We start from the raw sequence: 27605 nt of genomic DNA, 5'->3' as shown, positions 1-27605 counted from the left end.
CTGCTGAATTACTCCTGCACTTTGGCTTCATGCTAAGTGCACAGTGGCTTACTTGGAACTAACAGACCAGCTACTTCCCCGATTTAAGTTAATCACAGAGGTCACCTCATTGCACTAAATACAAGGGTCAATAGTTACCTATGTTGCGGGTCCAATATACTACGATGTTTCCCTCTTTTCTCAACCATTATTGAGGACTTGGATAAATATCAGTCTTTTTGGTTTAATTTAGAGATACAGTGTGAAAACGGGACCTTCGGCCTACTGATTCCACGCCAATCAGCGATTCCTGTACACTGCCACTATCCGACACACTAGGGACAATTTACAATTTGTACCTAAGCCTATTAAACCACAAACCTGTATGTCTTGGAGTGTGGGAGGAAACTGGAGCACCAGGAGAAGACCCACGTGGTCCCGGGGAGAATGTACAAACTCCGTACAGACAACACCCGTAGTCAGGATTGAATCCGGGTCTCTGATGCCATAAGGCAGCACCTCTACTGCTGCACCACCATGCTGCCCCAGTGAAATGAGCAATATATTGGAACTTAGCTTCTACCCATGCAGTTGGATCTGGCCAGTTGAGCTTTTAAGAAAAGAAAGAAAACTGTATAGAAAATATTTAAGCAAGTTATTCATGACATGGAGGATGTTAAATAAATTTTACTCTTCCCTATTCTATTCTGAATCAATTGCTACTTAGCTAGTGCTAAATCTGGGCACATCCCTATAAAAAAACAATGAAATATAATGGTGATACTCAATGTAATTAAAAGCATTCAGGTAGGTGGGGACTATAACTTGGCAATATTTATTTTATTGGCGCTGCAATTTTCTTTATCTATGGTAATGTGAGCTAAGCTTTGATATTCCCATTGCATTTACTCTATCAGCTCTTGTCGAGACTCAAGGGCACTGACTAGAGATTCATTCTTATGAATATTTTGCATTAGAAGAAGCAATTACTCACAGTTTGAATCTGATGTTTAATTAGCAAGTTGTAATATTGTGATTTCTTTAGTAATTGAATATGAAGAATTTAAAATGAAGTTCCATCAAAGAACATTATTAGTGTTGCAGGGGATTGTTAATCCCTCACTATGTGGTATGCCAGTGACCATTTTGTTTGCTTGGCTGCTGTTTCAAAATTTAGTATCGCCCAATGTGTTGGGCATGACTAAATTGCCTTAATACCAGTGTAAGGTCGCTACCCTTCTGTACCTAAATGGACAAATAATTAAATCTGGGAAATTTCAGAGGAGAGAGAATAGGTACAATACAGAATGTTGGGGTGAGGAGGTGGTCATAGGATGTGGGCCAACAGTTTTGATCAATGATGGCGAGGTTGGTGATCGCTGGTTGTGGATGGTATCAGATATTTTGTATCTGCAACAGGAGCTCATTGCTGTCAGTGGTATGGTCACTGAGTCAGGGGCTGTAGAAAGGTTGAATCAGACAAAGGCTGGTCAATTATGGGAAGGTTATGGAGTGAGCCTGGGGATGTCAGTAAATGATTGTGGATACAAGTGACTGCAGATACTGGAATCTGAAGCCGCAAACAATCTGCTGGAGGAGAATTGTGGTCCTCAATGGTTTGAACAGTATCTGTGGGGGGGAAAGGAATTTTTGATGTTTCAGGTCAAAAGCCTGCATCCAAACTAAGAATGGAGAGGGATAAAACTGGTATAGTAAGAAGAGGGGGAGTGGTGAGAGAGGGAGCAGCAAGTGATTGGTATTCTGTGGAGGGGTGAAGGATGATAGAAAGATGGAGCCAGGTAGGGGAGTTGGCTGATGTTTGGTGAGACAGGAATGTGGGGCTGACCTTCAGGTCAGGAGATAGGCGAGGAAGGTATCAAGCAATGATGTGAGCTTCAGTGTAAATCGGCACTGTGAGTGAGAAGAGAAAACTGCTGGGCAGTCCAAAGGAGAACAGGCAAGTAAACTGTAGTATGACATAGAAACATAGAAAATAGGTGCAGGAGGAGACCATTCGGCCCTTCGAGCCAGCACCGCCATTCATTGTGATCATGGCTGATCGTCCCCTATCAATAACCCGTGCCTGCCTTCTCCCCATATCCCTTGACTCCACTAGCCCCTAGAGCTCTATCTAACTCTCTCTTAAATCCATCCAGTGACTTGGCCTCCACTGCCCTCTGTGGCAGGAAATTCCATGAATTCACAACTCTCTGGGTGAAAAAAGTTTTTTCTCACCTCAGTCTTAAATGACCCCCCCTTTATTTTGAGACTATGGCCCCTGGTTCTGGACTCGCCCAACATTGGGAACATTTTTCCTGCATCTAGCTTGTCCAGTCCTTGGCCAGACATTGCTCATGTTCCCAGCATCAGGTTAGCAACTGCTCAGGGTGGACCGCTGTCTACTCCTCTACTGCACTGAAAGTAAGACAGTGAGTAATAATAGGTACCTGTTCTATAGAGTGGACTCAGGGTAGATGTGGTTCAGAACCAAGTGGAACACACTGAGTATGGCATCATTATGTGCATATTTAATGCAGAAATATCATTGTGAGAATAAATGTGGCCCATGACAAGTGCCCCGTTTAATTTCAAAATAGGCTTGATATAAATCAGAAACAAATGTAATGACATTTTACTAAATATTAGAAGAATTGCATTTGCATTGGGCTACAAAATATGAGACTAAACAATTGAGTTTCAAGGCATCCATTTACCAAAATATATCAATGAAATCTGAAATGACTAAAATAATTCAATGGTCATATTGAGAGAACAAATCAGAATAATAATTATCAATATAAAATGTCTATATTTTAGGAAATCACAATTCATTAACCATTTTAAATGTGTACTGACAGCCCTAGCCCAACACAACACTAAAAAAAGATTATATAGCAAAATTTAGAGGGCCTAGGGTCAAGTCAAGTGTATTATCTTATTCACACTTACAGTGAAGTACAATGAACATCTTGCTTGCAGGAGCATCTCAGAAACATATACTCAGACAAACATACAAAACATAAATTACTTATAAAGTATACATAAATTGCACATTAATTCTGCAATTCAGTACCAAGAAAATGACAAGACATTTGCAAAAAACAAAACATTAGCGCAAACCACCATTAGAAAGATGGCTGTACAAGAAGTAGTCTCTGGTAGACACAAAATGCTGGAGTAACTCAGCGGGACAGGCAGCATCTCTGGAGAGAAGGAATGAGTGACGTTTCGGGTCGAGACCCTTCTTCAGACTGATGTCAGGGGAGTGGGTGGTTCAGAGATAAAATGTAGTCGGAGACAGTAAGACTGGTGGGAGAACTGGGAAGGGGGAAGGGATGGAGAGAGAAGGAAAGCAATGTTCCGTTGCCGAGGTAAGATTAGGGTTGCGTTGGTCGGTTCAAGAATTTGATGGTGTTCCTGAACATGATGGTGTGGAACTTAAGGCTTCTGTTCCTCCTGCCCGACGGTAACAGCGAAAAGACGACGATGGTAGAGAAACTTGATGATAGATATTGCCCTTCTTGAAGCAGAGCCTCAAGTGAATGCTTTCGATGGTGGGAGGGCAATACTTTGGATGAGCTGGGGAGTTTACCACTCACTGCAACCTCTTACAGAGATCCTGTCCATTAGAATTGGTGTACCACGCCATGATGCAACCAGTCAGGAAACTTTCAATTTGAAACTTTGTTTTCTATGAAGGACATTTCATCCTTTCCTTGTGTTATTCAATTTGCAGCCCTTAAAATCCCGAGCACATTTTAAGAACAGATTCTAGGTGTATATTTTTCCCCAAGGGTGGTTTAGTTATTTCAATGTAGGTATTTATCATTAAGAGGGACCAACATTAATTCCCTCTGGGAGGAGAGTGACGCTAACCCCAACGGGTTTTGAAACTTGATTTGTGAGGTGGTCAAAATAGCTTTTCACCTTCTTTGGAATCAAAGTTTTAAAAAAAACTTGACCTTGGATCTGAGATGATTTGCTTCCATGAGCCAGAAGGTTGGTGGACTTCTCCCATTTGGCAACGAGCAGAGATCCTAGCATGTCTAAACCAAAGGCAAGAGACATCGCAGGCTGGGAGTCACATCCATTTCTGATATGGTAATTTCTGATATACCATTCCAATATGGTAGAAAAAAGGATTTGTCCCCAAACTAGCCTTTAGAAATCTGGCCTGAGTGTTGGATCAAGACACACTGACGACCTGGGTTATGCTATGTTTGTTCAGCCTCAGAGCTAGATAGCAATGTGTGCCCCATTTATTTTCAGCCCATGTTGTATTGTGCACAGATGTAGACTAAATCATTTTCATAATGCAAATGGTCAGCAATAATGATTTGTTAAATACTTCGGTCAGGTAATGGTGCCTTGAGCAAAAACTAGTTATTTTGCAAATGAATATACTGAGTGTGTTCTATTTTTTTATTGTTTCTGTAGAAAAACAGCAGCCGACCTCTCCAAGGTCTTTGATTACCTCCAGACAATTTGGCAGAAGTATTAACAAAGGCTCATGCCAAGAGGAAAGCATTTTATGAAGTGCTTAATTTCCTACCACAGTGCCAGCAAAGCTGTGTAACCCCCCACCACTTGCATAACCCCCTATTTAAGTTGAATGCTTTCTGATTAACGTTGAAAGAACTATACCAGAAGGGGGAGACAGGTTGGGTTTTTAAAAATCACTGCAATTTCTTCTGAAAAGTGTTGACATGTTTAAAATGGAAAGTGATGCATTATTACAATTGTGCCAAATATCAGGTTTTGTGAAACCACAGTCGTGTGATCAGTTTGGCTGGTTAGCATTTGGACAGCTGGATGGATTATGCCACTGCGTAGTGGAATGACGTTCTGTCCATCTCATTTTATAGCAATAGCCAGCTGCTAACATTTAGAGCACCATCAGCATTGCAAGGTGAAAGGAAATATTGGCAGTCCTCAGACCAATGAACTTTATTTGACCCTGAATCCCCAGTAAATTACCAGGGTTTGATGGAAGTTTTCTGTGTCTGCCGGCGTCATATCAGTGTCGCCAAAAGATTTTGAACATTTCAAAATCCAGCGGCGACAAAAAAAGTTGCGACTCTTAATAAAGCACCACGCTTCGTACGTCATCACGCCGTATTACGCCGCAAATTTTGCAGTGACCTGATCACCGTAAAAAATCGCCAAGTGGGACAGGCCCCTGTGCTCTGTATTATTGGAGACAATTCCCAAACCAGAACCATCTACACCTGTCCCCAGAGACAGGGCTGAATTTGCATCAAGTTGGGATTTCAAATTGAGACCTGAGCTCTCTGCAGATGCGACCACAATGAAAAAAATTGATTGATTGCCCACTCGCTTTACTTGCTGCATGCAAGTGTGCAGGGAAAGCATTGTTAACATTCTTCCCCTCATTTCAATTATGTAGAACAAAATCACATGTGGGACAGGCCCTTTAAGGAGATGCGAGCTTGTGGTACTAGAGGGAAGATACCAGCATCAATAGTAAGATTGGCTGCATGGCAGAAGGCAAAGTGTGGGAATAAATGGGGCCTTTTCTGGTTGATTGCCAGTGACTAAGAGGGGTCGGTGCAGGGGCCCCTACTCTTCACATTGTATATGAATGACTTGGATGAGTGAATTGAAGGCTTTGAGGCCATGAATTCAGATGATATGAAGGAAGATGGAGAGGCATGTAGTGTAGAGAAAGCAGGGACTCTGCAGAAAGACTTGGACTGATTGGGAGAGTGGGCAAAGTAGTGGCAGTTGTCGGAGGAGGACGAGGGTCTACTTCAGGACTGCCTTGACCGTTAGTGGACAGCAACATGTTTAAGATAACATTATCCAGCCTGAAGGACCATACCTCAGTGTCACCGGTTTCATCAAGAAATAGGCTGGCCTCGGCATTCCGACAAACACAATTAGGGATTGTCCTAACTAGAAACCTTGAATAAAACAGGGAGATTCACTCGCTGCTAAACTTCAAATCAAAGACATTCATGGATTGCCAAGTGTGCTTGAAGGCCAAGTATAATGTATGTTAGGTTATCAAGGACACCAAGTGTGTTTAAAACAATGTAAGGCCATTTCAATCAAGGGAATGCCAGGGTCTGAATGCGATCATGGGTTACTACTGATCTTTGGCAATGGCACATCTCTACTAGATGACCTTAATGACTTTTACGTCCATTTTCTAATAGAAACATAAAATTCTTAAGGGATTGGACAGGTTGGATGCAGGAAAAATGTCCCCAATGTTGGAGGAGTCCAGAACCAGGAATCACAGTTTAAGAATAAGGCATAGGCCATTTCAGAGTAAAATGAGGAAAAATAAATTCACCCAGAGAGTTGTGAATTTGTGGAATTCTCTGCCAACGAAGACTGTGGAGACCAATTCACTGGATGTATTCAAGAGAGAGTTAGATATAGCTCTTAGGGCTAACGGAATCAAGGGATATTGGGAGAAAGCAGGAACGGGGTACTGATTTTGGATGATCAGCCATGATCATATTGAATGCTGGTGCTGGCTCGAAGGGCCAAATGGCCTACTCCTGCACCTATTTTCTATGTTTCTATGTTTTGAATAAGCTAACAAAGTTCCACTGAGGCATTACGTTCTTTCATGTTGGCTCTGTTCCATACATCTTGATGGCAGGTCAGATCTGCATTCAAGAGGGTAATTTACAAGAATGATCCCAGGAATGATTGGGTTAACATAGGAAGAGTGTTTCTGATCTGTCTGACAGGTGTTTGGGGATTTTTCTTTATTAACGAGAGAATTATTCTGTCATCAGCTGTGGAGGTCTTCCTTGGCTTGCCAGTCCCTTTGCGATTAGTAAGCTCTCTTTCTTCTTAATGATGTTCCAAGTTGATTTTGTTAAGCTTAAGGTTTGGCTGATGTCTCTACCGGTTTTATTCTTGTTTCTCAGTCTCATAATGGCTTCTTTAACTTTCATTGGCACAACTTTGGTCCTCATGTTGATAAACAGCAATAAAAGTTTCCAAAGGTGATGGAAAGACCAGAGGAAAGGCGAGGTGCTGAGAGCTCTCTTATACCTGCATGAAGGAGGCATTTAAACACACCTGAGCAATTACAAACACCTGTGAAGCCATGTGTCCCAAACATTACGGTGCCCTGAAATGGGGGGACAATGTATAAACACAGCTGCAATTTTTACATGCTGAAACCAAAATGTTCTTTAATAAAATCTTTTAAAATGTGTACTTTAACCACATGTGATATTTTTCCTATTACAAATCTCAAATTGTGGAGTACAGAGCCAAATAAATAAATGATGGGTCTTTATCCCAAACATTATGGAGGGCACTGTATAAAGTTGAAAGTGATATTTTGGAAAAATATATAAACTTTCAAGATTAATCCCAATCATCTTTTAACATTACCTTGTTTTTTAAAAAAAAGAATGAAATCGATTTACAGGATCAGATAAATTAAGCCCAAATCACACAGCAGACTAATTAAGACTCAAAATTTCAGCTTGCCAGAAGTCAAAATAAATTTTCATTTGTGTATGATTCAGGGCAATTGCAGTTAGAGTACAATTAAGTCTTCTTTCAATTAATGCAATTTAAAATAGCATATGTAAGACTTGAGCATACCCTCATTTCAAACAATATATTCTGGCAGCAATGAGGGACAGCTGTTATTTTGGGGTTTTTTATTTTTGTTTTGCTAATTTATTATTTTGCTATTATACTTTGGTTCATTTAATTTTTGTCTCTATCTTTAAGCCAATACAATGCCTGTTTTCACAGGGCTCAGGCTGAAGAATTTTAGCATTTTAAACACCTTTAGCGAATTGTATAACTCGGATGTCTTAAGAATATGCAAATTAAACGCAGGAGAATGTTATTTAGCTCCTCACAGCTTTGCCACTATTTAGTAAGATCATAGCTTATCTTTTACCAACATAATAAAAGATTTGTCTGACCCCAGTCATTCCTCCTTCTCCCTGCTCCCGTTAGGCAGAAGGTACAGAAGCTTTGAAGCATGCAGCACAGGACTCAGGAACAGCTTCTTCCTCTGTGTTATCAGGCTTCTAAACAGTCCTTGTGTAAGCTAGGGTGCTGTCCGATTCACCTCTACCCCATTGAGGTTATTGAACTTTGATCCTGAATGTGTTGTGCTACTATGCTGAGAACTATTTTCTGCACTCCGTATCTTTGCGCTAGTTTTTGTACTTGAATTTGACTTGATTGTATTTATGCATATAATTACCTGATCTGACAGGATAGCATGCAAAACAAAGCTTTTCACTGTACCTCAGTAGACCTGACAATATTAAACCCAAGATAGACACAAAATGCTGCGGTAACTCAGCGGGCCAGGCAGCATCTCTGGAGAAAAGGAATAGGTGACCCTTTTGGTCAGGACGTCTTCAGACCCTGAGTCTGACTCGTGTCGGAAGAAGGGCCTCGACCCGAAACATCACATTCCTTTCCTCCAGAGATGCTGCCTGTCCCCCTGAGTTACTCCAGCATTTTGTATCTACGGTGTAACCTTCCTACACAATAATAAACCTAAACCTGAACCTATCTTTAGCGCTACTTTCTTGCACAACCACAGATCACTTCATTCCTTAACCCTTCAAAATGATATTTGTCTTATGGGGCTGTCCCACTGTACCAGCTAATTCAAGAGTACTCCCGGGTTTCCCCTGATTCGAACTTGGAGAATTACGGTAATAGCCGCTCGTGGGTACTCGGGGCTCTCGTGGACATTTTTCAACGTGTTGAAAAATCTTCACGAGTCTTCACGAGCTTACCGTGTTTCCCGAGTACCTGCCGTTAGCGTTACGAGCCGCTAAGAGACGTCCCGAGCTCCGACGTACCTGCAACGTACATTCTACGTGCTTACCACGAGTTTGATATTTTTTTAAACTCGGGAGAGCTCTTGGGTAAACTCATATAGTGGGACAGGCCCATTAGTCTTGAACATATTCAGTAACAGAACCTCCACAATTCCCCAATGTTAGAAAATTCCATAGATTGGTCATACTATAGGTAAATAAATTGTGTTTAATTTAGTTTATTAGTGTCATGTGTGCTGAGATATAATGAAACACTTTTATTTGCATGTTATCCAGTCAAAGAGAATGCATTACTTATTACAGTTCAGCCGTCTGGATGTAAATAATTGGCCTCTGATTTTGAAAATGTTGATTTCTGGATCTAGACACGCCAACAACATCTTTACATCTATTCTTTCAAGCCCCATAACGTGTTTGCATCACAACTTTAATCTAAAGAGATTCTAGGCCCAGTATTGTTAACTACTCCTCAGTAGACAAATATGCCACCCCAATAAATTAAGCTGGTGATATTGATTTGTTCTAGCTATCAGGAAAAAAGGATGCAGAGGCGTGTGATGCATTAGAGAGAAAGTTTTATTAAAATAATTTCCTACCGGAAAACTGAAGCCAGAGTTTGGATACAATTCAATCCCTCTGAGAGTAGGAACAGCTAATGTGTGCATCAGCACTGTGCTGGGTTTACAGAGCATCCAGGAAACTTGCATTTGACCTTCCATTGTGTTTAAAGAAGATGAGCATCATTAAGATAATGAGAGCATACTGACGTTTTGCACAATTGCTGGAAGGCATTACTTACAGGCTCTGCCATATGTTCATTCATCCATGGTGCCAATTGTGAATGGATTACAATTATGATCCTATTTGGTGTTGTGTAAAACTATGATCCGATTTGGTGTTGTATAAGACTGTGGAACATTCCAGGGAAAGCAGTGAAATCTTTCATATTAAATGGGGAAGAAAGTACAATGCCTTAATGTTCATAAAATAATGAAATCATAACATGAACAGTTAAAAATACTAGTAGACAAAAATGGTGGAGAATCGCAGCGGGTGAGGCAGCATTTATGAAGAGAAGGAATAGGTGACGTTTCGGGTCGAGACCCTTCTTCAGACTGAAAATGATTTGCAAGTTGGCGGTGCCTTGCGGCTGTGGCCTCTGCAATCCACCTGTCTTTTTTTTCTTTTTGTCCTGTTAAGTGTATGTTTTGGTTGTAGTTTATATATTATTTTTAGCTGTGTATATGTGAGGGGGGGAGGAAACTTTTAAATCTCTTCCCTGTACAGGGACCCCGACCTTTCCCTATCGGGTCTCAATTGTCGGTACACAAAAAAGCTGGAGAAACTCAGCGGGTGCAGCAGCATCTATGGAGCGAAGGAAATAGGCAACGTTTCGGGCCGAAACCCTTCTTCAGACTGAGGGTCTCCATTGTCGTTGGGACCTAGCACCGTGGAGCGGCCTCCAACCGGAATCGACCTGGGGCTCCAGTCGCAGAGCCTATGGACTCACCATCGCGGAGCTGGCCAACGTCGGAGCGTGGAGAGCTGTGGTAGCGTGCGGCTGCGACCCGACTTCGGAGCTTCGGAGGCTCCAGCTGCAGGCCCTGTGGATGGTAACATCGGGAGTTTGCGGGTCCCTGGTGGGAGACCTCTTTTCGGAGCTTCCGCAACGGCAACTTCTTCTGCCCGAATCACAGGGTTAAAATGACCCAGAGCGGTGCTTTACATCGCCCAGCGCAGTTTCAACGGCCACGTGACCTACCATCGCCCGCCGGAGGCTCCAACATAAAGACCCGGAGCAGGGCTTTACATCGTCTGGCACGGCCTTAACGGCCGCGGGACTTGCCATCGCCCTCCAGGGGCTTTAACATCGGGAGAAGAATAAACAACAGGGGAGAGATAAGACTTTGCCTTCCATCACAGTGAGGAGGGGTTTGGAGATTCACTGTGATGAATGTTTATGTAAATTGCGTTAATTGTGTGTCTAGGTTTTTTCATGTTTGTGACTGCAGAAACTTAATTTCGTTTGAACTTAGGTTCCGTGTTGTATTTCCTACAAACCCAATTCATTCTTAAGGGCTGTCCCACTGCGGCGACGTAATTGGCGAGTTTAGAATAGTTTAGGAGAGTTTAAAAATATGTCATGTTGAAGACCTCCTTTGACTATGTAGAAGACCTCCTTCGACCTCCTTCGACTATGTTGAAGACTTGCTTCGACTAGCTTCGGGAAGAATGGGCACTGAATAGTGGTGAGTGAAGACAACTTTCTTCGATCTCCTTCGACCTCCCTTCGACTATGTTGAAGACTATCTACGACTACCTTCGACTACCTTCGATTACCTTCGACCACCCTCGATTACCTACGAATAACATGACAACCTACTTTGACTAAACCTACGAGTAAAAAAGATATAGATTTTTTCCACGGCGACCTTTTTTTTACTCGTGGGCATTTTTCAGCATGTTGAAAAATACGCCATGGCCTAGTTGAGGCCTCGAGTACACGGGGACTACTCTCGAGCATGAAGGAGAGTTACAAAGACCTCCTATGACCTTGTGTCGACCATGCTGCGAGTATGAGTCGAGGGCAAACTCTTCTAAACTCGCCAATTAGGTCGCCGCAGTGGGACAGCTCCTTTATTGCAGTTCCACTCACCACAGTACAGAATGTCCAAAGTGATTGACTTTATCTTTACTAAAGCATCAATCCATTTGCCACTGCACTAGCCACTGCTTATCCTTTTTGGTCATTCTATCAATATTTCTTTATAGTTTAATGGTTTCATTTAAATGCTTAAAACATATTTGTATTTGCAAGTTAAAACATTTTTAATTGAAGCTTATTGCAAAAAATAAGATCTCTTTTAAATTTGGTACAATCTATGCAAAGTTTTATCTTAATAGTTCATCTGCATTGCAGTTATTAATCAGCTGACTACACATAGAGAGTAATTCTCTGTACAAAGGTTTATTTGGTTTAACTGATGGAATGAGATGACATCGATGTCTGCTTCAGTAAAATGGGATTAAACAGTTAAATGGCCAAAAGTATCAGAAAATGCTACGTTCACAAGCCAGCCTTGGTAGTTTGAATTAATGTGATAACTATCTCATCACCATGTAGCATGTCTGGTTTAGTTATGCTTTAAGATGAGATTGGTATTCAAATGCACATTACTTTTTTAATATGTTTTTATATCATTGATCTCATTCACATTCATCTCATCACCAATTATATTTTCTTGCATCATAATTATCTCCCATCTTTGAAGGTACCATATTCTCAATTCTCCTAAATTAATGATTTAGCCTTCAAAACCCTAATCTCCACAACCGCACCTCATAACCTACTTAATAACATTCATGAGACATGATCTTCTACATAAGAATTCATGCTGGCCTTCTCTTATCAATTTCTGCCTTTCAAAATGCACGTATATCTTATACCTTGTATCTTATATCGGACATCTTATCTGAAAGTATCACCTTTAGCAACTTATTTACCACAGTGTCGGGCCTACCGGTCTATAGTTGGCAAGGTTTTATTTGCAGCCCTCCTGAAAAATTACTGCAGTATTAACCACCTATCTTTCTAGCACCTCACCCATGGAAAACAATGATGCACATTCTCTATTCTGGATCTAGCCCTATCCTGAAAGGTGGATTTAAATTTGGGTGTCCCACAGCAGGCTTAGGGGCAACTTGAATAGTAACGTTTTCAAAATTACCTAGACCTTGCACTCTGCTGATGTTTGCTCCACAAGCCAACAACTCAAATGGTTTATTGGTATGGTGCAAAACTAAATAGTCTTCTATTTTTGTAGTGCACGTCAATGTGTTGGCCTTTCTTCATGGAATTTATAGACGTAATGTATGTTCAAAGGTTTCAAAGGTTTGTTATTGTCATATGTACCAATTAAGGTACAGTGATATGCAAATTACCATACAGCCATACTCAAAAAAGCAACAAGGCACACAAGTACATAAAAGTTAACATAAACATTCACCACAGCTGATTTCCCACATTCCTCACTGTGATGGGAGGCAAAAAATTCCAATCCTCCTCTTTGTTTTCCCGCGGTCGGGGCAATCGACCCATCCGTCAGGGTAATCGAAGCTCCCGCAGCCAGCAGTCGAAGCCCCCGCATCGGGGCAATCGAAACTCCCGCATTGGGGCGATCGAAACTCCCATGTCAGGGCGGTCGAATCTCCCGCTGCTTGGAGTTCCCGAAGTCGGTCTCTGACCAGAGACCGCCAGCTCCGTGATGTTAAGTCCGCAAGCAGCCATAGTTGGAGCTCCGAGGTCGACCACTGGCAAAGGGATCACGGTCTCCACGATGTTAAGTCCGCAGGCACCTGCGATGGAGCTCCTGGTCCATCTCCAGCAAAGGGCGCCAACTCCTCAATGTTAGGCCACAGTGCAAACGGAGATACGATACGGAAATAATATTGCATCTCCGTCGAGGTAAGAGATTAGAGAAGTTTCCCCCCCACCCCCCACATAAAACAAGCCAAATAACACTAAAAACATACATTTAACACATACAATTTAAACACAAAGAAGGAAAGGACAGGCTGACTGTTGGCGAGGCAGCCATTGTTGGAGCTGAATCTGGTAAAGCCTGTTTTGTTCCCATTGCCGATTTCTCTTGTAAAATAGATGGGGGGGGGCGGGAGGAGAATAATGACACTGATAACAGGGATCTCGGGGAGCATATTTTCTCCTTGAGGGTGGGTGCAATTTAGAAAGACAGGCACTTTGATAACATTTAAAAAGCATATGAACAAGCACTATAATCTTGGACATAATATGCTACAGATCAATGGATGGTAAACAGGATTAATACAGATAAGTATAACCATATAACAATTACAGCACGGAAACAGACCATCTCGACCCTTCTAGTCAGTACTGAACACGTATTCTCCCCTAGTCCCATACACCTGCGCACAGACCATAACCCTCCATTCCTTTCCCGTCCATATAACTATCCAATTTATTTTTAAATGATAAAAACAAACCTGCCTCCACCACCTTCACTGGAAGCTCATTCCACACAGCCACCACTCTCTGAGTAAAGAAGTTCCCCCTCATGTTACCCCTAAACTTCTGTCCCTTAATTCTCAAGTCATGTCCCCTTGTTTGAATCTTTCCTACTCTCAGTGAGAAAAGCTTATCCACGTCAACTCTGTCTATCCCTCTCATCATTTTAAAGACCTCTATCAAGTCCCCCCTTAACCTTCTGCGCTCCAAAGAATAAAGCCCTAACTTGTTCAACCTTTCTCTGTAACATAGTTGCTGAAACCCAGGCAACATTGCAGTAAATCTCCTCTGTACTCTCTCTATTTTGTTGACATCCTTCCTATAATTAGGCGACCAAAATTGTACACCATACTCCAGAATTGGCCTCACCAATGCCTTGTACAATTTTAACATTACATCCCAACTTCTATACTCAATGCTCTGATTTATAAAGGCCAGCACACCAAACTTGATGATCAGCACAGATGTGATGGGCCAAAAGGCCTGATTTTGTGCTACCGGATGCTATGAGTGTGGAATGTTATTCCCTATTTTTTAATTAGAAATGGTTATTATTGAAAAATATCATATGATAAACTAATGATTGATTATGTTACCATTAGCAATGTCCATCAAATGTGATTGCTTCCTAATATCATGAAGTGTTACTTTTAACATTATCCTATATTGTTTAACATTATCCTATATTGTTTTTGCTGATTATATTTGGCTGCAGAAAATGTGTCTTGAATAATGCATCTTATCTTTGCATTCAGGTAACATAATCAATATTGGTGAAATTGAGTGACCTAATATGTATTGTTGAAAACAATAGGTTAGGAAGTTTTACAGAATGATCATTTATTGCGACTGAATAATTTATTTCTGGTAATTTCTTGTTACGAAGATAATGTAAAATGTTGCGTAAGCATTTGCCGCACAAAATTCAGTAAATGTAAAATTGGTCATTTCCACCATTTAAAAAAATCCAATATAAATGTGAAGAGCTAAAATTGAAAATAAAGATGACAGAATTGAAACTGGGACATAAAAACTGAAAATGTTAAAAATGAATTAAATCCAAAATACCAGGAGAAGAAAGAGAAGAAATGACCAAAGATTTTCATTGTGTTTGACCTACAAAATTTCAACTGTGGTGGTGTGCTCTTTGTATAGCTGAAATCCATTATAAAATGGTGCACTAAAATTGTATTTTTTTTATTTCTACAAGGATGCAAGGCAAACTGACTTTCAGTTTATGGAGCCAAATAACTGTGGCACATCTTTAGCAGGACCTTGTGCTTTCAAAATCCCTTATCTGATCAGGCAGAAGATTTGCAGCAGCCTGGATATTCCAAGTTCAAGAGGAAGTGACTGGAGAATGCTGGCATATAAATTGAAATTGGACCGGTAAGTTTGAATGAATCTATACATATGCAAATTTTCCCTGTAATTTTATCTGTACTAGTTATTAAAATTTAAACTCATGGTAGTTTGTGTGTATGTGCATGTTTTATTTGCAATGTTTCAGTTTATAACCATATAATAACCATATAACAATTACAGAACGGAAACAGGCCATCTCGACCCTTCTAGTCCGTGCCGAACACGTATTCTCCCCTAGTCCCATATACCTGCGCTCAGACCATAACCCTCCATTCCTTTCCCGTCCATATAACTATCCAATTTATTTTTAGATGATACAAATGAACCTGCCTCCACCACCTTCACTGGAAGCTCATTCCACACAGCTTCTGAGTAAAGAAGTTCCCCCTCATGTTACACCTAAACTTCTGTCCCTTAATTCTCAAGTCATGTCCCCTTGTTTGAATCTTCCCTACTCTCAGTGGGAAAAGCTTATCCACGTCAACTCTGTCTATCTCTCTCATCATTTTAAAGACCTCTATCAAGTCCCCCCTTAACCTTCTGCGCTCCAAAGAATAAAGCCCTAACTTGTTCAACCTTTCTCTGTAACTTAGTTGCTGAAACCCAGGCAACATTCTAGTAAATCTCCTCTGTACGCTCTCTATTTTGTTGACATCCTTCCTATAATTAGGCGACCAAAATTGTACACCATACTCCAGAATTGGCCTCACCAATGCCTTGTACAATTTTAACATTACATCCCAACTTCTATACTCAATGCTCTGATTTATAAAGGCCAGCACACCAAAAGCTTCCTTTACTACCCTATCTACATGAGATTCCACTTTCAGGGAACTGTGCACAGTAATTCCCAGATCCCTCTGTTCACCTGCATGCTTCAATTCCCTACCATTTACCATGTACGTCCTATTTTGATTTGTCCTGCCAAGATGTAGCACCTCACACTTATCAGCATTAAACTCCATCTGCCATCTTTCAGCCCACTCTTCCAACTGGCATAAATCTCTCTGTAGACTTTGAAAATCTACTTCATTATCCACAACCCCACCTATCTTAGTATCATCTGCATACTTACTAATCCAATTTACCACACCATCATCCAGATCATTGATGTACATGACAAACAACAGTGGACCCAACACAGATCCCTGTGGCACCCCACTAGTCACTGGCCTCCAACCTGACAAACAACCATCCACCATTACTCTCTGGCTTTTCTTTAGGGGTGTAGCAAATGTTTCAACAAAAGTAGCAGAGAGAGTGTAAATAAGAATACAGAATCTTTGAAAAGGTGCTTTTCAAAAGTACCTCTTTATTTCAGTAGCCTTTTCTGGTTTGAGAGTTACAATAACCTGATGGCTTAAAAATAAAGTCCTCTTCGCATCAAGCAACTAAACTTAAAGTAATCAGCCTTGTGCTTTTGGAACTGATAAGAACATCCGTCTTATGCCTTTAGCTGTAATTTTTATATCTGAATTTATTTTTAAACATGGGGAATATTAAGATGACATCAGGAAAAACTGATGCAGGAGGAGAGAATGGGAACAGCTGGATATATAAATACCATCTACATTACACTAATTATCCCAAGCTAAACCAGTGATTATAAGCAGAAACATGGCCTAGCTTGTATTTATTCACTCCTCCTTAGTAACTCAATGCATCAAATCAAACTCTTAAGATTTTATTTTTGATTTGAATTTACGTACCATGATTATTCTGTAGAGCCCAAAACACTACACAATACATAATATCCAAACCACGCTTCTATTTTATGTTATACAAATATGCTTATAAAGTGATTCTTCCTCCTGCGCTCCAACTCACGGAACTGCGTATTTGTCTTCTGAAATACTTTGATCTTATCAATGGAAACCAAAAGAAAAGACTTTCCTATTAATAAGCTGAAGTGCCAATAATGAGAATCTAACCGTGACATTTAGAATCGTAAGATAGTGTTGCAGTCCTGTTTGCATTTTAACAGCTTACACCAATAATATCGTCTTTCTAGAATTTATATTAAAATATTTTTAATCCAACCTATTCAATGTTGATTCAGCCACTTCTCTAAAACAAGGTTCTGCTTGGCAATTCAAAATTCCCATTACTGATGCTTGATTAGAATAATTGGCGTATCTTAAGCTGCCAATGAATCCAGGCATGTGCATCTTTCTGATTTTGAAGTATCATTGTATTTTTGCTTCCTAATGACTTCTCATTTAAATCCCATTGATATTTAGTTTTATAGGTATGTTTGCATTTTCATGGCCTGAAAAATGCTGCTTTATCTTGCTCAATCGATGTCCCTGTCCTAAATGTTGCAAAGTATAATTAATTTCCAAGATACTTTGAAACATTCATCCATTAAAATTTATTTAGGTACCTTTGGCTATTACATTTATAGAATTGTTGCTTTTTTATTGTTTTGTGTTGCTCCAAAGTAAATAATCAACAACAGAAATTAAGGACTATTGCATTAATTGCAATCTTCCATCTACGTCCTCTCTGTATCACACACCTGGAGCAACAAAACATGAACAACATGGCACAATGCAGTATTAAGACCCATTAGAAATGGCTTCTAATACAGTCTTGATCAGATACGTTGACCATCTTGTTGCCTCCACAGTAGCTGCTTGAACTGCTGAAACATACTAGCAATTTATCTTTTGCTCAGCATGAAACATATACCCGGTTTTCATTCAAATATACTTGGCCCATTGATGGTTCAGTCCAGACATCCAAAGCAGATCTTTACAAGACTTGCAAGATTTGCTTTGCTCTGCCTGAGTCATGGCCTGTGGAATTCGACATTGGCAGTTGACTTCAAGTAGGTGTGCACTTCAAGTAAAACACAGTGCCAGTGACCTGGGTTTTCATGCACAGATCTCTAATCTTTCTATCCCATTGTGACTCTCCTCTATAATAACTCCTACACTTTGGGAATTGCATGCAATAAGTTTTTGTACCAGTGTTTCTTGGGGGGAAAAAAGAGCTACTGACCTGCATTCCAAATCATTTCTAAATTCAGTTGTATAAAATGAAGGGGTACATTATCAGCCATGATTTTTAATGCCCACATTTTGAGTATGAATAATCCTCACCTGTATGAGGAAGTAACAACAAACAGTTTTTCAGAAAAAAGATTTTACGAAATTTGTGTCTACCATTGTGTAATGGGATGATCCAGGTTCAGTTATGGATAAATATAACACATTCTCACCACAATGGGACAGCATCTGCAGCATCAATCAGAACTTAAATGATCAACTTTACACACATTTAAGTTATGCTGACATGTGGTGTCTGTAGTTAAGTTATGCTCTCCCTTATTCAGAAATTCTCCAGATGGTTCTTAAAGATTTGGCACAATCTGGATTCATGAGGGAAGATAAATGACTTGCTCCCAGGTTTAATCCAGGTTCATATCGGCTTTTTAACCAGGAAAGGTATCAGAAAGATGTGGGAACATGTAGCGGTTGTAGCCAATAAAGTTGCATTTATGAAACTACATTCATCAGACATGATTGATCTTTTGACTGATTTGCACTGGGTTGCTATCATTCTGCTCTACCAATGCACTCAAAGATAGACACAAAAAGCTGGAGTAACTTAGCGGGACAGGCAGCATCTCTGGAGAGAAGGAATGGGTGACGTTTCGGGTTGAGACCCTTCTTCAGTCTGGTTAGGGATGCGGGAAACGAGAGATATAGGAGGATGTAGACAGATAAAGAACAATGAATGAAAGATATGCAAAAAAGTAACGATGATAAAGTAAACAGGCCAATTGTTAGCTGTTTGTTAGGTGAAAACGAGAAGGTAGTGAGACTTGGGTGGGGGAGGTATAGAGAGAGAGGGAATGCCGGGGCTACCTAAAGTTAGAGAAATCAATATTCATACCACTGGGCTGTAAGCTGCCCAAGCGATATATGAGATGCTGTTCCTCCAATTTGCATTTAGCCTCGCTCTGACAATGGAGGAGACCTAGGACACAAAGGTCTGTGTTGGAATGGGAAGGAGAATTAAAGTGTTTAGCAACCGGGAGATCCACCAATGCAATCACTGGGGCGTCCAATGATGGAACCTGAATGTGCTTTGGTTCCCCTTATATTATGTCTCTCTATGAGCCCCCAGAAGTGGCTCAAGAACAGTGACCCCATTGATTTGAATGGGATTCAAAGTCCCGTGGAGTAGATGGGAAAAGGTATGTTCAGTCATTTATTTTATTTAATTGTAATATTTTTAATTATTTCCTAAAGTTTTCATTGATATTAACGTTTAATATTTTGAATGCTAAAACTTTGATGTTCTTCAACTCATTCATAACTAAGTTAGTAATTTATAAATATCTCATAATGTCATCGATTCTATAAAGTGTTACAAAGCATTTAGAGTTATATCAGGAAGTGAGGCTCCACCTTTATCGTTACCATCTGATAAATGTTGTCAGTCCGCTCTCTGCCCTGCCCTACACTGCTTGCGACGTGGTTGCAAATGAAGTCTCACTGTTGCTCTGTGAGCATTAAATGGGGATACAGTACGTGGAAGTACGCATGGTGTGAGAGGGAGTGTAAATAGCAAATCTGGGCAGCAGGCATATCGTATTTGATTCTGCTTAATGTAACATTTGGCCTGATTTAATTGTTGGACACCAAAGCCATGAAAGATAAAATATATTCACCTTATTACGAAGGTAAATAATTTTCTGAATTAAGAAGCTCATGAATTAGAAAATAAAACTATTCTGAAGTATACCTGTTTTTTTTGTATTTTAACAGGTATCTCAATTATTTTGCCTCTAAAGCTAGTCCTACCTCCGTGATTCTGGACTTATGGGAAGCTCAGCATTTGCATCATGGCAACCTGAACCATCTTGCTATGATCATGGCGGAAATGGGCAAGCAAGAACCAATGATTTTTGTGGTGTCAGAGGCAGAGTGCTGAGGTAGCTTCAATACGTTACTGACCAATTGTGAACATCACTTTTAAGGGAAAATATATTCAGATGCAACTGAAGTGTCGTTAAGCAGTAACTCTCTTCAGCTTAAACAAGATCAATCTATTTTCAATGCATTAAGGCTTCTATGTAGATTTGCTACTTTTGTGAATGGACATTGATGATGGAAATGGATTTTGTATTATGTTCACTAATTCCTGAAAGGGCTTCAAAATAATTACTGTTTGGCCCTGTGGTTCATTGGATAATTATACCACATATTTTAGCACAGAGCAAGGAAGGAAGACCCTAGATTTAATCTCTACTATGTTGATATAATAATAAACTGTAACTAGGTTGGAATTGCCCTCAAGATTCCTAAGATTGATAATAGAGACAATGTATGTGGTTTATTTATTTGGTTTATTATTATTATTATTATTATTATTATTAGACAATAGGTGCAGGAGTAGGCCAATCGGCCCTTCGAGCCAGCACCAACATTCAATGTGATCATGGCTGATCATGGCTGATCATCCCCAATCAGTACCCCGTTCCTGCCTTCTCCCCATATCTCCTGACTCCGCTGTTTTTAAGAGCCCTATCTAGCTCTCTCTTGAAAGTATCCAGAAAACCTGCCTCCACTGCCCTCTGAGGCAGAGAATTCCACACTCACAACTCTCTGTGAGAAAAAGTGTTTCCTCGTCTCCGTTCTAAATGGCTTACTCCTTATTCTTAAACTGCGGCTCCTGGTTCTGGACTCCACGAACATCAGGAACATGTTTCCTGCCTCTAGTGTGTCCAAACCCTTAATAATCTTATATGTCAATAAGATCTAATAACCAATAAGATCCCCTCTCATCCTCTCTCCAGAGTATACATTATTATTATTATTATTATTATTATCATTGTTACATGTACCAAGATAGAGTGAAAAGCTTTCATTTGCATGCTATTCTGGTGAGAAAAAGACTATACATGAATACAATCAACTCCACAGTGCAAAGATAAAGAGTGCAACATTTAGTATGGAAATGTAAAATTGAAGCTCTGTAGGTAATTCATTCGAGGCTAATGTCAATGTGGTGTTGAAAATAATATTAGGATTGACTCCCTCCAAAAAAGGTCACCATTATATTCATAATACATTTATTTGCCATTTTATTTATAATTATCTGTTAAGAGCAGATTTAGTTTTATTGAATGTCTTGATTATTTTATTGAAAGAGTAATACAATATTTTATCCTTAAAGCTTTTATCATCAATTTGACATTGTTGACTTTCAATGTATTAGATTAAATAAAGTTGGCAAAGTGGGTTAGCCACTTTTTAGGCTCGACTAATGTAGGCTTTATATCTTTTATATTATTTCCTCCCTGGTCCATTGAAATCCTTTACCATTCATTTATATCACCCCAACTCAATGCCTCTTTAAATATGCAGAATTATGATGGTTATGAACTAGCTATAAATTTGCCTCTAATGCTTTGGATATGGCTGGACCAGAAGTTATGTTTCCAGCATGTTATAATTTAAAATAACTTTATCTTGTCTCTTCTCACTGAGATCTGCAGTATACTTTAGTATCTTTGCATACATCTTTAGGCATTGTAATTAAATGAATCGAACATTCGATGACTGCATTTCCTTAAGCATTATTAATGTACATTGAACATCAATTCAAATTGTACTTCGTTAAGACTAACATAAGGAATAGCATGACTTGCTCTCTGGGGGCTCTGGCAATGGCATCAATTTGTGCATGACGTTCATGTTATGCTTTTGCCCTCAACATAAATTGGACCTCAAAAGTTCACACAAGAGTAGTTTCGGTTCAAGCAAGAGCTCATTATGATGACTTGCTATTTAAAGGGATGTTCTGTTACCTAACTGAAATATGCAGCATGGAAACAGACTACCGAGTCCACACTGACCATCAATTACCTATTATGTTTTACGTTATCTCACTTTCTCATCCACTAACCTACATACTAACGGCAATTTACAGAGGCCAATTAATCCACAAACGCACACGTCTTTGAGATGTGGGAGGAAAATGGATCACCTGGAGGAAACCCAAGGGCGAACGGGCAAACTCCACACACACACACACACAGCATCTGAGGTCAGGATCAAACCCAAGTCACTGGCACTGTGAGGCAGCAGCTCTACCAGCTGCTGACATTGTACGATCTGTATTATTGTTATTCTTGCTGGGCAGTTTCAAAACTGACTGCAAGCTACTGAAACGCATTCAAACAATCACATTTTGCTTACCAGGGACTGTTTTTCCCTGGGATTTTCGCTGCTGAGATACTCATGTTATGTATTCCTCTGTGGTGAGCCTGTTGTCCGCACTCTACTATAGTTGTGTAGGAAGGAACTGCAGGTGCTGGTTTATACTGAAGATTGACACAAAATGCTGGAGTAACTCAGCAAGACAGGCAGCATCTCTGGAGAGAACGAATGGATGACGTTTCGGGTCGAAGAAGTCTGAAGAAGAGTCTCGACCCGAAATGTCACCCATTCCTTCTCTCCAGAGTTGGTTGGCGGATCAGGAACCAAAGGCAGGCAAAAATTTATACCGATCTGTGACCAGCTGCACATCCAGAGATATCGCATCCCACCTGGACTGTCTGAGCAACAGTGCATTTGCAGCCTTGGGTTTTTCACGGCTGTTGATGCGGAAACATGCTGGATGACCTTTAGTTTTGCTCTCATGCCTGGACTGCTCATTACCTAGAAGTCAAAGTCATGCGGAAGCTCAGCTGCTGTGCCACTGGGTTGTTGCAAGTACCAGGTTTCACAGCATGCCGCCCACTGCAGTATCAGAGGTCACCCAGCCATCGTGATCGCTGTGAACAGATTTTGCGGATTTCAGTGCGGTTCAAGTGACATCTCAGGCGTTGGGATTTGCCAGCTGTGCAACCAGCTGTTAACCGCACTTGTGTGAAAAATACAGAAGACAGACTGCAAGGGGTTGGGGGCGAGAGAGGGCAATTTTATTGAATGGTGGAGGCAGGCTCAGAATTATAGTCATCAAAATCTTTTTTGTGCTAGGGACTCTACTTCGTGTTAGTGCATTTTTGGCGGCTTTATATTAGTTTAGTTTAGAGAGAGCATGGAAACAGACATTTTGGTCCACTGAGTCCATGCAGACCATTGATCACCCTTTCTCGTTCTATGTTATCCCACTTTCTCATCCACTCCCGGCAGAATAGGGGCAATTTACAGAGGCTAATTAACTCTCAAGCCGCCGGGATGAGAGGAAACCAGAACACAGGTAGGAAATCCATAGATGTAGAATGTGCAAACTCCACACAAACAGCACCCAAGGTCAGGATTGAACTTCAGTCTCTGGCGCTGTGATATCACAGCTCTACCTGCTGCAATACTATGCTGCATTATTTAGAGTGCTGATAAGAGTTCCTGATTTCAAAATTATTGTTTTTCTAATTTGCTTTCTTGTTGTTTCTCAATAAGTTTTATCTATTTACCACATGTATTGTTAACAATTATGCTTAAATTGATTAACCATCATAGGAAGAGAAACAGCAGCATTTTGGTGTTGGTTTATTGTGGTCATGTGTACACAGAGGCAGTGAAAAACTTTGCTTGGGTACTAGTACGCCAAGATCAGACTCTTCTGAGACTTGAAAGTTGAAAGTTGCGAGATGGTGTCTGAAACCCAGAAAGGGATGAACATATTTCACTCATTTACTTGTATATGATTATACTCATATAGAGTATGATTTGACTGGATAGCATGCAAACAAAGCTTTCCACTGTATCTCACTACAATTGACAATACTAAACTAATGCTGCAGGTTCATCTATCTTAACAATGCAGATTGATGATAAAGGTGGGATGTAGATAAAGTGTAACTCTTCATTCCAATTCATCAATATCTTAATAAAACCTGATATTTCAATTGCTCTTAATTTTATAGAACACTGGATCAAGTGGGTCCCGTTGGGTCCCGGCCTGTCAACGTGCGGTTGCGGGGGGGGGGGGCGGGCAGCCTGTGGCATCACATACACACTAACCACCACCCTAACACACACACTAACCACCCCACACACGCCCACACAAACCACCCCGCATACACACAAACCACCCCGCACACACACTAACCACCCCGCACACACACTAACCACCCCGCACACACACTAACCACCCCGCACACACACTAACCACCCCGCACACACACTAACCACCCCGCACACACACTAACCACCCCGCACACACACTAACCACCCCGCACACACACTAACCACCCCGCACACACACTAACCACCCCGCACACACACTAACCACCCCGCACACGCCCACACTAACCATCCCGCACACACACTAACCACCCCGCACACACACTAACCACCCCGCACACACACTAACCACCCCGCACACACACTAACCACCCCGCACACACACTAACCACCCCGCACACATACCAACCACCCCGCACACACACTAATCACCCCGCACACACACTAATCACCCCGCACACACACTAATCACCCTGCACACACACTAATCACCCCGCACACACACTAATCACCCCGCACACACACTAACCACCCCACACACACACTAACCACCCCACACACGCCCACACTAACCACCCCGCACACACACTAACCACCCCGCACACATACTAACCACCCCGCACACACACTAACCACCCCGCACACACACTAACCACCCCGCACACACACTAACCACCCCACACACGCCCACACTAACCACCCCGCACACACACTAACCACCCCGCACACACACTAACCACCCCGCACACACACTAATGACCCCGCACACACACTAACCACCCCGCACACACACTAACCACCCCACACACACACTAACCACCCCCCTTGATATTTTATTAATATTATTAATTCGCTCCTTTTACCCCATCTCCCTCCCTATCCACTCACGCATTGCCCCGAACTCGCAAGCGCAGCTAGAGAGGGAGCGAGGGCAGGGGCAGAGGGAGGGCAGGGGCAGAGGGAGGGCGGGGGTAGGGGCAGAGGGCAAGGACAGAGGGCAGCAACAGAGGGTAAGGGACAGAGGGCAGGAACAGAAGGCAGACACAGAGGGCAGAGGCAGAGGTGGGGGGCAGAGGCAGAGGGGGGGACGGAGTGGGGGGGGCCAGAGAGGGAGCGGGGGGCAGAGAGGGAGGGGGGTAGAGTTTGGGGATGGGGGGGTGTCGCGGCTTCACAGGGGAGGACTGGTTCCCGAACGCAATTCTCCCTCATCCAGCTCCAGGCTCTGCTACTGCCCAGGTCCAGTCACTGGGCTCGGCCTGCGGCAGCAACCTCCCCACCATGCGCCGACCCAAGGCGAGTACAGGGCCCGACTTGCTCATTCTTATTGCATCTTTTGAATAACTGGGGGGGAGGAGTGTTCGGGGAGTGACGTCACTTGCAGCGCAAAGAAGACGGCATGCGGAGCAGACCCATTGTGGCGTCATCAGCGAAAGACAGTAGTTTATAAATTCAAAGTTTTGTCAGATTTTTGAACATTTTCAGTATTAACTAAAAAAATAAAGCGGCTAACCCTGATGCGGCTACGGTGGTGGCTGGAGATTTAATAAATCAAATCTCAAAAAGGTCATGCCTAACTTCTGCCAACACGTCACGTGTGCCACCAGGGGGGAAAGAACTTCGGACCACTGCTACATGCCATTCAGGAAAGGCTACAAGGCCGTTTCACTCCCACTTTTTGGAAAATCTGACCACGCTGCCATTTTCCTGCTGCCGGAGAATAAGCAACGGATAGTACGGGAAGCGGCAGTGATGAGGGACATAAAGCGGTGGTCCGACCAGTCAGAGGCCATGCTACAGGATGCACTGACCGATGTCGACTGGAATATGTTCCAAGCAAGTTCCAGTGACATCAGAGAGTTCGCGGAAGTGGTCACGGACTTCATCGCAACAATCGCCGATAACATCGTCCCCACGGTAAGGGTTAGCATCTTTCCTAATCAAAAACCCTGGGTGGACAGGTCCATTCGCGTTGCCTTGAATACTCGCACCGCTGCTTACAACTCTGGCCTGGCATCCGGAAATATGGACGACTACAAGGTAGAGTCCTACCGACTGAAAGGCAGTGAAGGATGCAAAAAGGATGTACAGGGACAGGATGGAGTCGCAGATGGAGCAGCAGGATGCCAGATGCCTTTGGCAGGGGCTACAGACTATAACTAACTACCGAGCAGCCCCCCCCCCCCCCTCAACTGGAAGTGCCGGCACCTCCCTAGCTGATGACCTGAACTCTTTCTACGCACGATTCGAGATGGGCAACATCACCCCAAGCTCGCCAGCTAACGACAACACCGCCAGCGGGCTGGCTAGCGAGGCTGGAGGGAGGTCCTCCGCTGGGGATGTGCACACATTCTCATTGTCCGAGCACGACGTGAGGGCTCTGACATGTGTGAACACGAGGAAAGCTGTAGGCCAGATGGCATATCTGGGCGAGTACTTAAGTCTTGTGCTACTCAGCTAGCTCCAGTGCTCACGACAATATTCAACCTCTCCCTGGCCAAGTCCGTGGTCCCTGCCTGCTTCAAAAGATCCATCATTGTACCTGGACCAAAGAATGCCTCTCCAGCTTGTTTGAATAACTACCGACCGGTGGCCCTCACCTCGGTTGTCATGAAATGCTTCGAGATGCTGATCAAGAACCACATCTGCGCCTTCCTCCCTCGCAACATGAACCCGATACAGTTCGCATACTGTCCAAACAGATCCACGGACAATGCAGTCTCCCAGGTTCTGCACACCGTTCTCTCTCTCACCTTGACAGCCAGAAGGGGGGCTATGTGAGGACGCTGTTCATTGACTTCAGTTCAGCATTCAAGATGATAGTCCCCACCAGACTTGCTGAGAAACTGCTGGAACTGGGACTTAATCATTTTTTACACAGAGAGTGGTGAATCTGTGGAATTCTCTGCCACAGAAGGTAGTTGAGGCCAGTTCATTGGCTATATTTAAGAGGGAGTTAGATGTGGCCCTTGTGGCTAAAGGGATCAGGGGGTATGGAGAGAAGGCAGGGATGGGATATTGAGTTGGATGATCAGCCATGATCATATCGAATGGCGGTGCAGGTTCGAAGGGCCGAATGGCCTACTCCTGAACCTATTTTCTATGTTTCTATGTTTAACACTCTCCTGTGTGCCAGGGTCCTGGACTTTCTCACCGCCTGGCCCCAGGTAGTCAAGATGGGAAGAAATACATCGAACACCCTCACCCTGCTACGGTCAGGCAAATGCCTCCGCTGTCATGCTGTGAAAACAGAGAGGATGAGACGGAGTTTCTTCCCACAGGCCATTAGGACTGTAAACTCTTATCTCACCAGGGACTAGTTTACTGTACCAATTTACTGTTATGTCTTTTTAAAAGTGCTGGGGTTTTTTTTCTAATAATGTAAATACTGATTCTGTTCTATTCTGGTCTGTAGTTTTTTTG

General features: G+C 42.1%; 1 protein-coding gene across 2 annotated transcripts in view; it reads left to right on the top strand.

Annotated features, from left to right (window-relative positions):
- The window catches only part of unc5a (unc-5 netrin receptor A), a 423148-nt gene extending 402567 nt beyond the window's left edge, over positions 1-20581 (top strand). For both annotated transcript variants that reach the window (XM_033029473.1, XM_033029472.1), the window contains 2 exons: positions 15044-15222; positions 19977-20581. In XM_033029473.1, the coding sequence (XP_032885364.1) occupies positions 15044-15222; positions 19977-20142 (345 nt within the window). In that variant the 3' untranslated portion in view covers positions 20143-20581. The remainder of the gene's footprint in view (positions 1-15043; positions 15223-19976) is intronic.
- The last annotated feature ends 7024 nt before the right edge of the window (positions 20582-27605 follow it).

The sequence above is a fragment of the Amblyraja radiata genome, chromosome 11 (assembly GCF_010909765.2).
Source record: "Amblyraja radiata isolate CabotCenter1 chromosome 11, sAmbRad1.1.pri, whole genome shotgun sequence".
NCBI classification, from domain to species: Eukaryota; Metazoa; Chordata; class Chondrichthyes; order Rajiformes; family Rajidae; genus Amblyraja; species Amblyraja radiata.
This window is presented reverse-complemented; position numbering and strand designations above follow the sequence as displayed.